Below are 17,697 nucleotides of genomic sequence, written 5' to 3' on the forward strand. Positions count from 1 at the left end.
ATGCAGGTAGGAAAAGGTTTATGTTATGGCACAATTCTAAAAAACGTTTAGCAAGGCTGATGGGGCATCCTTTTTTTTTTAAATATTTATTTTATTTATTTGACAGAGAGACAGCCAGCAAGAGAGGGAACACAAGCAGGGGGAGTGGCAAAGGAAGAAGCAGGCTCCCAGCAGAGGAGCCCAATGTGGGGCTTGATCCCAGAATACCGGGATCACACCCTGAGCCAAAGGCAGATGCTTAACGACTGAACCACCCAGACGCCCCTGATGGGGCATCCTTAAGCCATGGTGACCCTTCAGAGCAGCCCCACCTCCATGCCTTGGTACCCCTACTGAACTCAGTCATTGGCTGGCCTCAGTGAATTTGGTCATGGACTCCAGAGCACAGTAGCTGAGACCATCAATCGACTGCAGTCCTGAGAGTGGGAGATCTGTCTGAGAGATGCATTGTCATGGCCATTACATCTGGTCATCTCTGGTGGCAGGCAGCTTACTCCATTTACTCCAGTGTGCCTCTTGTTGAAAGCTGGGACCATAGCTGGTACAAAGGTTCAGGCAGGGCCATATAGGTTTTGCGGGTGTGTATGACTGTAACCACAGGGGCTGAGGGACTAGGCACTCATTATGACAAATAATTGAGTTCTCTGCTTGGGAAAAAACAGTGGACACTTCATATTTACTTGTTTTGCACTGAAAGCATATTGCAAAAAATAAGTGGCTCACGTTCTGGGAATTTTGAATAGTATTAATATAGGTTCTCTCTATTCAGGCCCCATGCAGATAGTGTCTTGTGCTTCCCTTACTTATATCCCACTTGAATAGAAAGCACAGGTCATAGAATCACTCATGGTACCTGCCAAATAACTTAGAAAGTGAATCCTTCCTAGACAAAGAGTGTTGCCAAAGTGTTTTTCTTCACAGGCACCCTAAACCACTTGCAGTGTAGATAATGTGTTTTCCCTTCCTTTCCTGACTAGTTTTATTGTAATCGCTTGATATGGCACATGAAAGTCTGCCCACTGTCCTGTGGTGGGTCAAGCACTCATGGTGGTTATGTATCCATCACTTATGTTCTCTTGTTAACAAAGGTTAGGATACAATATTTCCACTATGATGGGGGAGTGGGCCAAATACTGAAGCTGGAATGAGGTAAAAATATTCTTGAAAGAAAATCTGTTTTTATTCTCACCCATCATCCTCTTTAGTTCTCCACATTGTTGCCAAAGTGACAGCACTTACATAAAAATTTTATTGTTTTACTCTCCTACCTAAAATATTTCAATAGTTCTATATTACCATTGAGTTAAACATAAAAACTTTTTAGAATGACCATGGAACTTTATGACTTGGCCTCTGCCTCTGGTCTGTAGCCTAGAGTCCTCAACCTCTCTCTTTCTCTATCTGTTATCTATCTATCTATCTATCTATCTATCTATCTATCTATCTATCTATCTATCATCTATCTCATCTTTCAGTCCCTCCATTTATTCTCTTCTCACACCACTGCTGACTCTCTAAATCCACCAGGTTTCTTAAGTCTGTCTGTATTTATACATAATCTCCAGTAGGTTATGCTGGTGATGGTTAACACATTAACACTAAAACTTCAGTGACGCTGCAACAGAAGTTAACTTTTCACTCACATATAGTCCACTGTAGATATTCCTGGTTGGCAGATGGCTTTCCCCTACCTGGTATCTCAGGGACCAAGGCTCCTTCAGTCTGGTGACTCTGTCTACCTGTAGGGCCTTTGTTTCCTCCCCATGTATCTGATAGATGGGGAAGGAGAAGGGGAAAACTCACTTACTTATTCAAAGCTGAGCTCCAGAAGTGGCACATGTTACTTTTGCTTATATTCCATTGGTGAGAACCCAACCTGACATAAGACAGTGAGGAAATACAATCTCTGGCTGAACATCCACTTTCCTGACAACTATGCTACACATTGGTGAACATAAACCCTGGGGATCTTTTAGCCATCTCTGCTGTTATGTACTGCCACCCACATGTGCAGCCTATGTCCTGACTTAGTCCCTGATGCAGCTTATCTAGACAAACCCTATATGACCTTTTAAGATTCATCTAAAGCTTTGCATCATTCAAAGGGCTTTGGAGTGTTTTCTCTCTGTACTCACATAACACAAGAGGGCTTACCGGATGTCATAGCACATGTCACATTGTATTATAATTGTTTGCTTTAGGGTTTGCATTTTATAAACTTGAGCTCCTATAGGACTGGGACTATAGTTTTATATTAAGTCTAGAAATGTACAAAATATGCACCCAACAAATTATTAAGTAAACAAAACGCTATTAGGTGACTAGACTCACAAGAGTAATAAAACCTTCAACATTTGATATTTTAAAGAGTGGATTGTGGATTTATCCTAAAACACATAAATCAGTCCTAATTTTAAATTGAGGAATGGATAGGCCTCTGAAGTTTCTTTGCTATTTATTAATAAATCCATAATATTAGGAGAGTTTACAGTTATCAGATTACCATGAGTATCCTAACACGTAAGTATGTAAACTTAAAAGTCAAGGATTGTTACCTGGATTCAACTCTTCACTGAAAGGAATGTATCTTTAGAATGCATTTGCTGCAGGTAAACAGAAACTTGATTCAAAGTTGTTTGAAAAATTAAAGAGTGTATTGTATCACATAACAAGTAGTCTAAAAGTAGGGTACCTCCAGAATAGGTTGATTCAGTGGTTCAGTGAAGTCATCAGGACCTAGTTCTGTTTGTAGCTTGGACCTTAGATTCTCAGTAGATTGACCATGCCCTTGGACTGAGTCCCTCAAGGTCACAAGATATCTGCCAGGAAAAACAAAAAAAAAAAAGAAGGTGGGGAGCAAATTGCCTTTGTCATGTCCCAAAAGAGAAAACAAGAACACCTCTCTCCCAACCAGGGTATATAAGTGCTTCCTTTTAGTTTGATGGCACTGTTTTAGGTATGTGCTGATTTGTGGACCAAAACTTTCTGAGAAATTTGATCTCCTGACTGATTAGATTACTCAGTATCTATTAAAGAGCAGAGGTTTTCTTGAAGCACTTGGTTGAGTAGAAGAAGTGGGTAGCTTTTCTCTCCAAAATTTGTGGCTCCATTAGGAAGGAAAAACAGGGGAATATGTGCTGGATATTCAAGCAATTGTGTCCACACCACAAATACCTTAATGCAATTTATTGAACTGGTATCTATAGAAGAGTGAACAATTTTCTAAGAGTGAACAATTTTTTAAGCCAAGTGATGACATAACCTTTTCTCTTGCCACTTCTACAAGTTCAAAATCATATATTTAAAAGCATCCAATAGTGAACATTTTAGATTCAGTTCCTCCAATGCAACTGTTTATTCTTTATTCTAGGCCTCATAATGGGATTAATCTTACGATATGCTACAGCACCAACAGATATTGAAAGTGGAACTGTGTATGATTGTGGAAAACTGACCTTCAGTCCATCAACTCTGCTGATTAATATCACTGACCAAGTTTATGAATATAAATACAAAAGAGAAATAAGCCAGCATAACATCAATCCTCACCAAGGCAATGCTATACTTGAAAAGGTAAGGATTCCATCTGGTCATATATTTTTCTTTAAATAATTGAGCCATCATATGTAATATATTAACACATTTGTCCTTTTTAAACACCACACTATTGGGCCAATTTAGTTGACTCCTTAGTCAACTAAGTTGTTGGTAATTCATGATACTTGTTTCAAGTTTGTTTGTTTGTTTTAAGAGAGAGAGAGTGAGTGGGGGAGGGCAGAGGGAGAGGGAGAGACAGAGAGAGAGAGAGAGACAGAATCTTAAGTAGACTCTGCGCCCACGACAGAGCCTGACTTGGGTCTCAATTTCATGATCCTGAGAACATGACCTGAGCCGAAATCAGGAGTCAGACACTTAAACCAACTGAGCCACCCAAGTGTCCCTACTTGTTTCAAGTTTTTACACATGTGTTCTAAGTGCCATTGTATATATTGCCAGCTGGCTACTCAGATCAAATCTCCCTTAAGTCAAAAGGAATATAGAGGGGAGTGAAAAAATTTGCATGTGTAAACCTTGTTTTAGGATGACTGGCTTTTGGCTGCCAACACAAATCACTGGCCACTTGGCTGTTTATAAATACACTGACACACAGTCAATCTCAAGAGATCTTTACTCCACCAGTTTAGTTAGGAAATCTTAGGTAGGAAAAAACAAAAATTGTGAAGTGACCCATCTTTTAAAAATGGTTTTATTTTTGCAAATTTAGTGAACTGTTTCAGTTATTGGAAGGGAGTTTCCTTCTGCTCTTAGGACTCTGGGTCAGAAAACAGAAAAGATTATCTCTCTTTTTTTTTTTTAAGATTTATTTATTTTACTTTGAGAGAGAGAGAAGGGGGTGGGGCAAAGGGAGAGGGAGAGAGAGTCTTTTTTTTTTTTTAAGATTTTAATTTATTTATCAGAAAGAAAGAAAGAATGCACAAACAGGGGAGTGGCACGCAGAGGGAGAAGCAGGCTCTCTGCTGAGCAAGGAGCCTGATGCAGGACTCAATCCCAGGACCCTGGGATCATGACCTGAACCAAAGGCAGATGCCTAACTGACTGAGCCACCCAGGTGTCCCAAGGGAGAGAGAGTCTTAAGCAGACTCCACGCGGAGCAGATGACTGATGGGATGGGGGCCTGAATGCCACACCTCTGAGATCAGGACTTGAGCCAAAACCAAGAGTCCAATGTTTAACTGACTGGTCTACCCAGGTACCCCAAGATTACCTATTATATTGTGTTATGCATGCTGATCAGTCCGTGGAATAAGGAATAAGTGAATTTGTGTTTAACAATACAAGTACATGTAAGAACCAGGATCTTATGTGACTCATTCCAGAACATTTTGAGTCGGACTTGAGAGCTTCCTTGATATTAGGGAAGTTTGTTTTAGCACTTTCACTCACACAGATTTAGTTTTCTTTTAATATATAGATATTTGTTTCCATTTTGAGAGTTTTGGGGTAGGAGGTGAGATACTTGGTCTGTCATTTTTCCTCATTCAAGACTGATAATTTTTAATGTTTTTTTTTTCCACGATATCGTCCACTAGCACATTTCTAGATTAACTTCCTTCTAGCACTTGATGAAGGCTCAAGAAAGTCAAACTAATTATAATATTAGCCTAAATCAGACTTAGGAAAGTGAATTGAAACATGTGAAAAGCAAATTAAATAATGTGTTTCTGAAATAAATAGAAGCAACTTCTAGATCTTCTGCTGTTTTGGATGATTTCTTCCACATGATTCTTTCTGTTGTATGTGCACATGGGTAATAGAAAATTATACCTTGAAATAAATAATTTTTAAATGACTTTGTTGGCAGCATAGGATTTTAATCAAAACATACTCTTCAGTTTTACCTCTGGTTAGCACCTGGACATAAATTTAGTATTTATTTTTAAAGTATTTATTTACCTCTTCACTCTCTTACTTATTTTTATCTGCATTTCTAAGCAACACTACTTCACCGAACAGGTTGACCCCCAAAGATGCTGAAAATTATCTCTATTACTATAGCAATTTTTTTCCTAGCAGGATTGCCAGTAATTGATCAGAAATTTTGTTATTATGTTATTGACATATTGATTCCTTTACCAGCAGCCAAACTCCAGCGTTTACTTTGAAAAACTAAGGCAAGAGTTAGAGAAAATATCCAAGTTGCTGGGGCCTTCTTGTTTTTTTCACTCAGTAAATTATGAATTCTATACATAAAAAGTTTAACTGACCTTGAATGTCTCAAGTATTTTCTAGATTAATGTCTAAATCATGTGACTCATTTGTCATAATTAGGATTTGTCCCTCCAGGCATCTGAGGTTGGCAATAGGCAACTCAGTACCCAGAGTAAATCCTTCCCTCATTGCTGGTGGAGAAAGAGGCATTCACTGGTACACTTAACCATATTAGATGACTTTAAGTGGAAAGGATCTTGTTATAAATGTCCAGAGTATATTTTATTGCACATTTGTGTCTTATATGTCAGTGTTGGAGGGGGGGGTGCCTAGTTAGTCTGCAAAAAATAAAAAACCCATAGTCTGTCTTTCTTATTGGGAATTCTCCACTGCACTCAGCTATTCATATCAATCAATTATTTAACCAATCTATGTCAGATGCAAAAGAATTCCAAAAAAGGGTTCATTCATTGGATGCCTTATAAGGAGGTAACAGTGAAATGGGAAATAAATTCAGGACCAGATAAATCTTCTCTATATCATTAGTAAGTTCCTTGAAGTCCAAGTTTCTTATTTGTGAAGTAGAGGGATTAGAACTATTTTGTAGGGTTGTTTTACTATTTAAATGAGATGATGTATCTCATGAGTCCGGCTCCCACGAGACCCTTTACATTGCACTGCTATTACTGTCTCTGCTATTCTTACCTCTGCCACTTCTACCACCACCAGTACCATCACCACTGCACTACCTCCAACACCAATGTTATCGTTGCTGCTACAAGATAATGTTTAAATGCTTAATAAATGCCAGGGATTAAGGAAATATGTGGGTTTTTTCATTCATTTAACATTTGTTGGGGAGAAAAGATCAATATATTATATATACCTGTATATAATTCAGTTCTATATTATATCACATAGATTGTGAGACTATAAGTTACCATCTGCCAAGCTTGTTTCAGTTATGCTCAATACATATGGAAGTGTAGAAAAGAAAAAAATATTTTTACTTAAAGATTAATGAAAATAATATTTTCCTATACATTATGAACATTCGATGATCTCAAAGCAAGCTTCTGGGAAAATAAAACTAGATCGTATTGCTTTGTATTTAATTAATGTTTCCAACACCATCAGTCGTTCTGTGGACCCAAGATATGTTTAATTAGTTTTAGCTGAGTGGGCCTATATTCTGTTACATGATGGCTTTACATTAATTTGTTATGTACTATCTAGGAACACCAAAATGTCTGCTAAGAATTTCTGAATTTCATATCAGTAGGAAGTTTAAAACTTGCTTTTGAAGAGCAGGTGATTCTCCATCACTCATTCATTCGTTCTTTCAACACAAATGAATTGAGTGAGTCCCATCAGTTTCAGTTCTGAAGTAATTGTCTCAAGGAGTTTAATAATGAATCAGGAAAACACAACAAATAAATAAATGAGTAAATACACCACAAAGCTGGTACTAAGGGAGGGGGGACAAGTACCACAGGCACTCAGGAAGGACAATTATTTTATTAGGGTGATAGGAAAGATTTCAAAGAAAGATAGTCGATTGACTCTGGTAGTGATGACATATATAATGTGTGGAGGTGGAAGTCATTATAAGCAAAGGCAAAAACATGATAGGGAAGTGGAAAAAAGGGGTAGAGAATATTCCAAGAAAGAAAAACATTTCCAATTTGTTGAAGTATGGAAAACGAATGAAACATAGGGCTAGAAATAAGGGCAAAACTTGATTACAGAAGGCCTTGAATGCCAGGTTGAATAATGCACACTCTATTTGTCAGTGAAAGTGTGTTTTGTTGACAAAAGCAAAGGGATATTTTGCCTGCTGTGTAGAGGGTAGAGAGTGAAAGCAAGCAGACAATTGAGGCCTAACCTTGGATGGTAACCAAGGGGCAAATGGAAAAGAAGCAAGGAAAGAAGATGCTGTAGAATTTGGACTTATTGGGCATGAGAAGGGAGAGTGACTTACTCTGATACCAGGTCTTGTAGGTTCACAGAGCTGGTAGGGCAGAAATGGGGAAGTTAGAAGTTAGGGGAAGGAGCTGGTTAGGGGAAAATCACAATTAGTTTAAGATTGATGAATGAATAAATCAATCTAATCTCATCACTAATTTATCTATTATTGATTTAACACATTGTTTTTACGATATTGAGTTGGAAGAGTCAGCAGGCCATTTGGCTGGAAAGGTCTTGCAGATCTAGTCCACTTCCAAAGAGTTGTCAGCACAGTTAAATTTATACTTCCTATCGTTCATAAATCACTTGACTGTAATGTGAAAAGTCAAAGGAAACTACCCAGTGAAAATTATGCCAAGTCTTCACTTCCTGTGTGACAAGTGACACTATCATTTGGTCAGGGAAGTTATTTTGGAGTAAGTTACCGCGCTGAGTAATCAGACCTGTCTGCTGTTTCAATAAAGAGTATTGCTAGGCTGCACATAGGTCACACTGAGGCTATTATCAATTGTGTTGGTAATACTTTATATTTTAGAGATATTTTAAGAAAGCCTTTATAGCAACAGCTAATCATGTGACTTTTATAAATATTTTGTATTTATAGCATTAAAACCTCAGTGTCTTAATTTATTCTCACTGTCCAACTTCTTCTAATGGTAATTTAGACTTTTGTAGTTCAGAGTCTTAATTCTTATGTATTTATTTGCAAACTATTTTCGTTCTTTCCAGTCTTTCCCTTTGCTTGATTATTCTGGTTTCAGAGGCCAGAGGGCCAAGCTCTTCTGGTAACAGGAACTGCTTGATCAGAGTCACTGGACCATGAGATAAATATGTCCAGTTAATGCTAGGATACTTTTGGGAAGAATAAGACAGGAAAGAAACCTCCTCTAAAATTGCTCTCAGCACAGTGAGAGAAGCAAGCATCACAATAGATCAGCACTTTGGGTCTCGAAAAACATTTGTAGAATATTATCAATTATTCCTCTATTCTATAGAGAACAGGGATTCATGACCTATGTTTCTCTATTGTGACAAGTCTTAGATCATACAACAGGGACCTGGGGGAATCTCAAACTTGGCAGTGAATGGGATAGGCTGTTTGAATAGACTTAGCTACTTTCATCCTAAATCTTACTATTGTTACTGAAGAAACTTACAATTTTTTTTTCCATCTTAGGTGTTTTTTTCAACATTTATCCAACTTTCTTTTAAAAAATTTGGCCTGAGAAATGATTTCAAAATGTCTCAAGACTCTAAGTATTCCATTTGGGCTGTTTTTGCCTTTTTTCTCCCCTGTGAAGGTATTTTTATTTAATTAATTTTTATTTTTTCTAGTTTTATTGAGATATAATCAACATATAAGTTTGTATTAGTTTAGGGTGTACAACATAATGATTCGATATATGTATGTATTGTGAAATGATTACCACAATAAGTTTAGTTACCATCCATTATCTCACATACTTTTTTCTTGTGATAAAAACTTTTAAGATCTACTTTTAGAAACTTTCACATATACAGTATAATATTATGAAATATAGTCACCATGCTGTACATTACATCCCTGGGACTTATTTATCTTATAACTGCCAGTTTGTATCTTGTGACCACATTCACCCATTTCCCCCACCCTTCACCTCTCACCTCTGGCAACCACCAGTCTGTTCTCTATTTCCGAGTTCATTTTTTCAGATTTGGCATAAGTGAGATCTTACAGTATTTGTCTTTTTTACCTTATTTCACTTAGCATAATGTTCTCAAGGTCAATTCATGTTGTCACAAATAGCAGGATTTCCTTCTTTTTTTAGCTGAATAATATCTGTATATGTGTGTGTGTGTGTGTGTGTGTGTGTGTGTGTGTGTGTGTGCGCTCATCACATTTCTTCATCCATGCATTCATTGATGGACACTTAGTTTGTTTTCGTATCTTTGTTATTGTAAATAATGTAAATAAGTGTAAATACTAATATTATAAATAATGTTGTAATGAACATGAAAGGGCAGATATCTTGTGGAGATGTTAATTTCAACTCCTTTGGCTATATACCCAGAAGTGAGATTATTGGATCATATGGTAACTCTAATTTTAATTTTTTGAGGAAATTCCGTATTTTTGGCCACAGTGGGTGCATCAGTTTACATTCCCACCAACAATGCATGAGGATTGCTTTTTCTTCACATCCTCGCCAACACTTATATCTTGTTTTTTTAAATAATAGTCATTCTAACAGGTGGGAAGTGATATCTCGTAGCTTTGATTTACATTTCTCTGATGATTGGTTCCATTTGGTTATAATTTAGTCATTGAATTTATTTTCTTCATTCATTTAGTCATTCAACAAATATTTATTTATTGGGCATTCATCCTATGCCAGGCACTTGTTTTAGGTGCTGCAAGGACGGTAGTGAACAAAACAAAGTCCTTCTCATGCAGCTTAGATTCTAGGGTAGAGATAGACAAGGGACAGTTTAGCACAGTCATTTATATGTAATGTCAGGTAGAGACGTATGCTGTGAAGAAAAGTTAGCAAAATGAGAGGATGAGGAGCAAAGTATATTTAGGTATATTCTGAGGAAAGGCATCACTGAGGAGGTGAAGTTGGAGCTGAGATCTGAATGAAGTTGGGAGTGAGCCATGCAGATGTAGAAGAAGGGAATTTCAAAGCAGGGAGCAAAATAAAATAACATTAGATGTCTTTGCTTTCTGTAAGTCATTCTTTTTCCCTTGCCAGATCTTTGCTATATTTTTCATCAATATTCAAGATCATTTTGTCTATACCAAAAATCCTGGAAAAATTCTATTTGTTATGGTAGATAAGAGTAGAGGAGATGAAGAGACATTGACTTGGAATGGGAGTTAAAATGCACAAAATGCTGAATTAACAGGCAGCCTGGCAGGCTCTACATGATATTCTAGCCTATTTTGCAGGCTTGCCTTCAATGCACAGCCCAGCACCAAGGAGTTGTTCTACTATACTTTGACTGTAACTGGGAGCACCCCAAACTGCAGGATTAAGAATTACCGTAGACAGCATTCCCTTTTCAGATATGTTTGGGAGAGTTTGGGTTAAGCCCTTGCCACCTAGAATGTAGCTTGACTTTCAGATACAGGGCTATGGACATGGCACTCAGAAACTCTTCTGACCTCTAGATAGAAGACTTTTTCTTCTTTACAAATCATCACTCAGGATGTAAGATCTAAGGAAACTAACCACTGGAACATTTATTTGAGGGCAGGAATTGTGTTCCAACTAGCTGTCCAATTTTATCTCTTAACAAAAACCCTAGCTACTCAAAATAATGTAAGGACTGTTGGTGACAAAGGACTCTTGGAGTGCCATGTGATTTGAGCAGAAAGTCTCATACTCACTCTTGGTTGGGAAAAGAAAGGAGTCATGTGAAAGTGTCTGAGTATGTTTAATACTCAGTTTGTTTATATGTTGGTGACAACATATAAACTGTTGGTGACAAAGGGCTCTTGGAGTGCCATGTGATTTGAGCACAAAGTCTCATACTCACTCTCGGTTGGGAAAAGAAAGAAGTCATGTGAAAGTGTCTGAGTATGTTTAATACTCACTGGGGTTAGTACTCTTTCTAACATGACAAAATTTAGTAAGAGGGGAATGGCTAGAAGGGAATAGCTTTTCACATTTCTGGCTTCAAGCCCTAGAAAATATCCCAGACCACAATGGGAAGAAACAACTGGCATTCCCACTCATCTCCCAGTCACCCCTGCCTTCTGACTATTGCCTGGTCTTAGACCATGTTAGGTCACCAAGAACATGATGGTGGTTCTTGGGCTGTTGCAGCCTTGGTCATGTATAGAAACCCAGGGTTTCGTCCATCTGACCATCCACTTGCCTAGTCCCAGAAGTGACTGACAGTGGTAGACAGACACATCTCTTAGGAACTATGGGAGCCGGCATTGCAGAACACACCATAGACCAGTGCTTTGTGATGCAGAGTAGCTGCCACCCACTTAGGTATCAAAGGACAGGTTTTCACAGCTGTTTTGGGGAGTAGTGGGTATCTGGGGGCTTTGAAGCTATTCTCTCCACTTCCCTACCCTACTCAGTTCAAGATCATGATGAAGTATCCTCCATAAAGAGGATGATCTTTAAAAAGTATGACTCATACCTTATTTGATACTGCTTTCTGTACTTATTAATAAACCATGTATTTATTATATGTTATCCCCAAAATATTCCTTCTAAGTAACTTCCCCCAAACCCCAAGATATTATTCTTTTGAACATATATGTGGTAGAAATCTGGTGTATATAAGGCAGAACAAGATCATGCTTAAAGCCCCACTCCACAGTCAGAATACCTGGATTGGGACTCCCTGCTCAGCGGGGAGCCTGCTTCTCCTTCTCCCTCTGCCCCTACCCCTGCTCATGCTCTCTCTCACTCCCTCTCTTTCAAGTAAATAAATAAAATCTTTTAAAAAAAGATTATTATGAGGCCTAAATGAAATTATTCATATAAAGGGCTAATATGCCAGATATGTAGTAAGTTCTTGGTAAATATTTATTATTATTACTATGTACCAGCAAATTGCTAAGTACTTTAAAACACTGATTTCCAAACTTTTGATTATATACCCCATCAGTAAAACACTTTTGAGTGTATGTATCTAATATATGCCTATTTACTTACAAATGAAATGCAAATACTAATATATTATGAACATTACTCCTATGCCAATATATTATGTATGTTATAAAGCAGTATCAAATTAGAATTTTAAAAAGGGTGAGATAAAAATTAAATATGAAAAGTTCTTTGCACACCCAAGTGGATCATCTTGTTCACTCCCTATCATATGCACACCTCAACTTAGAGACCAATAGAGCAGGTCATATTTTATTAAAATATTATTTTTATTTTAACTGTTTTAGATATCTCTCTTTAAAAATTCTTCTGTTTTCTGAAATCTTTTTTTTTTTAAAGATTTTATTTATTTATTTATTTGACAGAGATAGAGACAGCCAGCGAGAGAGGGAACACAAGCAGGGGGAGTGGGAGAGGAAGAAGCAGACTCATAGTGGAAGAGCCTGATGTGGGGCTCGATCCCATAACGCCGGGATCACGCCCTGATCCAAAGGCAGACGCTTAACCGCTGTGCCACCCAGGCGCCCCATGTTTTCTGAAATCTTAAATACCATATTCTGAGTCTCAGCAGTGCCAGTATATACTTGGGCTCTTGGCCTGAGATAAGGATGTTCTTAAGGGTTAATTAGTTTTGTGGAAACACTAGTCTTCACCCCAAGTGGCTCCATACACCAGTATACCCAAGTGGCTTGTTATACACCAGTATCAGGTTCTTTTTTTTTTCATAGTTCCACCTATTGTTCTCTCACTAGTATCTTAGCTGAGTTATAAGTTAATATTTATATCTGTAATGTTTGCATTGATGTCTATCTCCTCACTAGACTATAAACTCCAGAAGAGCAGGGACAAGGTCCATCTATGGTTATATTGTATTTCCAGCTCAAGGCAGGATGCCTGGCACATAGTAGATGCTTTGTGGATCCTGGTAAGTGAATGGACGGTATAATGAAGTATCATTCTCCTCTTGTCAGGTGCTACTTCTCACTGTTACTCAGCACTGTCTTACTTGCTGGCCATCTTACACCCAACTATCTATCACAGATTTCCTCTCAGAGTGAAGAACCAGGGCTCATTGGTTGGTTGGTTGCTACTCAGGCAGTTGAAAGGCTACAAGTCTCATCTCCAAATAATCAAACTGGGATGGAGGGAGAGAGAGAAAAGGAGAGTGGGCACAGGAAAAACAAACAGGAGTGAGGGTGGGAGGGAGGGAGAGAGATTTCCCATCAGACTTTTAGTCTGAGTAGATAAAATGGATCTTTCAATTCTTTCTCCCTTTGCTTTGTTCCTTTTAGAACATTAAACTGTGGCAAGAGTGCACACTTATCATTGCTGGCCTCCAGTGAGTAGTTATATAAGTTTCCATCCCACTGCCTTTCCTGCTTTTTCCCTAAGGTCTGTAAGAAGCTGCTCATTAGTAGCTTATATAGTCTGAAGCCATGATCCACGTCCATCGGCACAGGAGGGGTGGAAACCATCGAGAAAGGTAGAAACCATAAGGAAGCTGTGCATTTAAATGACTTGTCTCCTGTTCCTATTTAAGCCTATGTTGAGTTAGAGGTCTCTCAGCTGCTCCTTTCAGATCCACTTCTTATTGTAAGACTAACTGGACACTGTCTGATTTATAGAGTTCTGCCTCAAGTTTAGGTGCTCTTCACCTTTATTTCTGACTATTGCATATTGGGTTCCCAAGGAAGTAGACTCTGAGATGGAGTTTAGTGAGTGGGATGGTTAAGTGTCCTTGAGATCAACACCTTATGATTGAAAGAAGAAAGAAGGTTGAGTGGGCCAAGGGAGAAGTTAAGTCATGATGCAAGCACAAAAATTTCATCTAACCCCTTGGGAAGCTCTGGATTTCCAATAGTTCTTCAGCCTTATGCCCAGTTGGACCGGGATGGCCTAGCCTCTAAAATACCAAATCATTCTGTCTTTGGATATGGCCTACTCTGAAGAAGGGATGAACTTGGGTGAGGTGGCTTTTTGCAATGTTGGCAATCCCTGAAGGGGCTGATAGCACTTCTAGCCGCAGGAGCAACAAGGCCTTCACTGAAGGAAACTCCCAGTAGGCAACACGCTGACACCTGTAGGGGAGGAGAAAAAAGTCTTTTTTTCTACCTGGCTGGGTTTTTGACTAGGAACCTTAGTGAAAAGATGGCTTAGAATTCAGACTTAAATACCATTTTCAGCTAAAACAAAGAAAGAAGGGTGTGGAAAGGCAAATTTTAGGAAGGTGACCAGGAAAATTACTGTAAACAAGAGTGAGGTTGTTATGTAGATTTAAGTCTATGCCTTCCCCATTGATAAGTTTCTTACGAAATAGTGTCATACTTTTCTTCTTGGTACCAAGAAGGAAATTGCCTTAAAAATGGAATTTTCCTTAATGTAAATTTTCCTTACAAAAGGGTATCTTCTAGTATGTCTTCAGAGCTTCTTCTGTTTCTCAATTAATCAGCTCAAAATAATCCTTAAGTCAAAGAAGGTTTTTTTAAAATTTTATTTTTTTAATTTATTTTTTTAAATTTTTTAATTGCAGGGAGGGGTGCATGTCCTACCTAGTCTGCTATACTTCCCACAGGCTGGGGAAACTTATATAGATTTTGTGCTCAGGAACAGTACCCAAATAATGAGTTAACATATAGTTGGAATAAAATGACATAGTGAAGTATTAGAGTAGGCTTGTCCTAGCCTTTGAGAACTTATTATTTATTAAATATTGAGATATTTTGTAAGCCAGTTGTTAAAACATTAGTAGGCTGAAGTGGACCATGGCAGGAGTATTTATTTACACCACAGAAATTGTCAAATCAAGGCTTGTGGACTTTTTTTTTTTCCTCCACAGAGATGGTTTACCAGCACACCACTGAATATATTCCTTTATAATTCCATTTTTAGAAGAATTGGAAATATCCAAACACCTCATTTTTCACCTCATCAAAAAGTCCTTTCCCATAAGATGACTGTCCTAAAATTCTACTATTTGAGCTTTATATTCTCAGTTTAAACTCTAACTGCCTTCAAGGTGATATAAGGAAGTTCAGATTTTTATCTTAGTCTGTTTGGGCAAAAATGCAATAGCCTGGGTGACTTAAACAACAAACATGTCTTTTCACAGTTCTAAAGGCTGGAAAGTCTAAGATTAAGGCATCAGCAGTTTCTATGTCTGGTGAGGGCAATCTTCTTGGCTCATAGATGGCTGTCTCCCCACTGTGTCCTTACAAACCAAGATGGCTGTCTTCCCACTGTGCCCTTCCATGGTGGAAATAGAGAACTCTCTTATATCTGTTTTGTAAGGGCATTAATCCCATTCACAGAAGTTCTACCCTCATGACCTAATCACCTCCTGAAGGTTCCACCTCCTAATACCAACTCCTTGGCGTTGAATTTCAACATATGAATTTTGAGGAGACACAAATATTTAGTCCGTTGTGGTTTTGCAGCTCAACAGGCTGAATCCTATCTCTGCCACTTCCAGCATTGAGACTTGGACAAGTTAACTTCTCATATTTTTGTTTATCTATAGAATCTATAAAACAGAGATTAGTGATACCCACTTTGAGGGTTTCTTTTCAAAATAAATGAGAAAAAGTTATGTTTAGTGTTAGGCATGCTGTAAATATTAGTCTGCTTCCTAAACTTCTGCCCTTGATGGGCATGGATTTCCTCTTTGGGATGAAGTTTGAGGTGAGCATGATGGAGGAAGTTTAGTGTTGTTTTTTAATGCACCATTTTTAAGGTGAATGCACCATTTGATAACACATCAATTTAATTTTAAATCAAGCTGTTTAGCGTCTACTTTCTGGCACCTCCCCACCCCCCATACCTTCTCAAGCATATCTATTATGACTGTGGTCCTTGCTGTTCAGCTCTTCCCTGTGCAGCTTCCCTAAGCCAGTTGCTCCCTGGTGAAGTCTTGTGATGGGGAAGCTGCACACACACTTCAAAGCTAACGCCTGTAAAGATTATGCAAACTGAGAAAAATTGTAAGGCAAAAAGGAAAACTCTGTGGGACTACAATGCTCCTGTACATTTTGAAGATTAAAAGGCACAGTTTCTTTTGCCTATAAATAAAGAGTGGCCATGACTAGGATCAATTCCAGAGTGGGGGGAAAATCAGTCTTGATGCATAAATTTTCAATTGTGTTGGATGTTTTTCCTTTTGCAATTCTTATCTGGGTATTGAGGAATGAATACTTGAGATGGGATACCAGGCCCTTTTCACACTCACTTGTTATTTTCCCTTCCCCTGCTGATACCAAGTGAGTCTTAGAATGGAGTTTCATTGTCATGTTAGTGACGCAGGTAGTGAGGGAAATAGGCAACCAGCACAATGAAGAGCAGGCCCATAAACAGCCAATCCAAGTTATGTGTAGTTTGTTAAAAGGCCAAGAATCTGGACATTAGGATCAGGAGTAGGAAACCATATAAATTGTCTTTCAAACTGAAACTCTTGACAGTGAAGGGGGGCGGGGCACGATGAATAATTATGGCAGGAGAACAGGCATTACCTGCAACTGTTCTGGTGAAACCAGGATGAATGGATACCTTAGTAAAGAGTCACAAAGGTAATAGAGGTAAGTTTATGTATTAAGAATCTTATGCAGAAACATAGCAGACTCTGACCATCAATGACTAGGTGCCATGGCAACAATCTGGAAAACCTAGGTAGGCTTTATGTATTTGCAGCTAATGAGGACATATCCAGCAGTGGAGTGGGTAACCTGAACCCAAGAGAATGGTAGATGGAATATTGTAGTTAAGAGGGTAGTCCCTGAAACCAAGCATATTACTTGGTTCAGATGCCACTTACCAGTGTGTGATTTTAGGTGAGATAATTAATGTCCCTATGCTTCAATTTCCCTGTTTATAAAATGGGATAATCCTAACTACTCTGTAGGGTCATTGTGAATTTCAAATTCAAAAGTACATGTAAAGCACTTAGAATAGTGCCTGGCTAAAGATACTACAAAAAAGAAAGAAAAAGAAAAAGAAAAAGAAAAAGACAAAGACAAAGAGAAGGAAGGAAGGAAGGAAGGAAGGAAGGAAGGAAGGAAGGAAGGAAGGAAGGAAAAAGGAAGGAAGGAAGGAAGGGAGGGAGGAAGGGAGGAAGGAAGGAAGAAAACTATAGGCCGATATCCCTAATGAACATAGATACAAAATCCTCAACAAAATATTAGCAAACTGCATTCAACAATACATTAAAAGGATTATTCACCATGATCAAGTGGGATTTATTCTGGGAATGCACAGATGGTTTAATATTTGCAAATCAATCAACGGTGATACACCACATTAGCAAAACGGATAAAAATCATATTTCCATAGATGCAGACAAAGCATTTGACAAAGTACAACATTGATTCATGATTAAAAATTCTCAACAAAATGGGATTAGAGGGAACATACCTCAACA

At 38.2% G+C, this 17,697-nt stretch overlaps 1 protein-coding gene across 2 annotated transcripts in view; it reads left to right on the plus strand.

Annotated features, from left to right (window-relative positions):
• The window catches only part of SLC9A9 (solute carrier family 9 member A9), a 549,652-nt gene that overhangs the window by 11,749 nt on the left and 520,206 nt on the right, over nucleotides 1-17,697 (plus strand). For both annotated transcript variants that reach the window (XM_026497205.4, XM_026497204.4), the window contains exon 2: nucleotides 3,371-3,573. In XM_026497205.4, coding sequence (XP_026352990.1) covers nucleotides 3,371-3,573 — 203 coding nt within the window. The remainder of the gene's footprint in view (nucleotides 1-3,370; nucleotides 3,574-17,697) is intronic.

This window comes from Ursus arctos, unplaced genomic scaffold (genome assembly GCF_023065955.2).
Source record: "Ursus arctos isolate Adak ecotype North America unplaced genomic scaffold, UrsArc2.0 scaffold_20, whole genome shotgun sequence".
NCBI classification, from domain to species: domain Eukaryota; kingdom Metazoa; phylum Chordata; class Mammalia; order Carnivora; family Ursidae; genus Ursus; species Ursus arctos.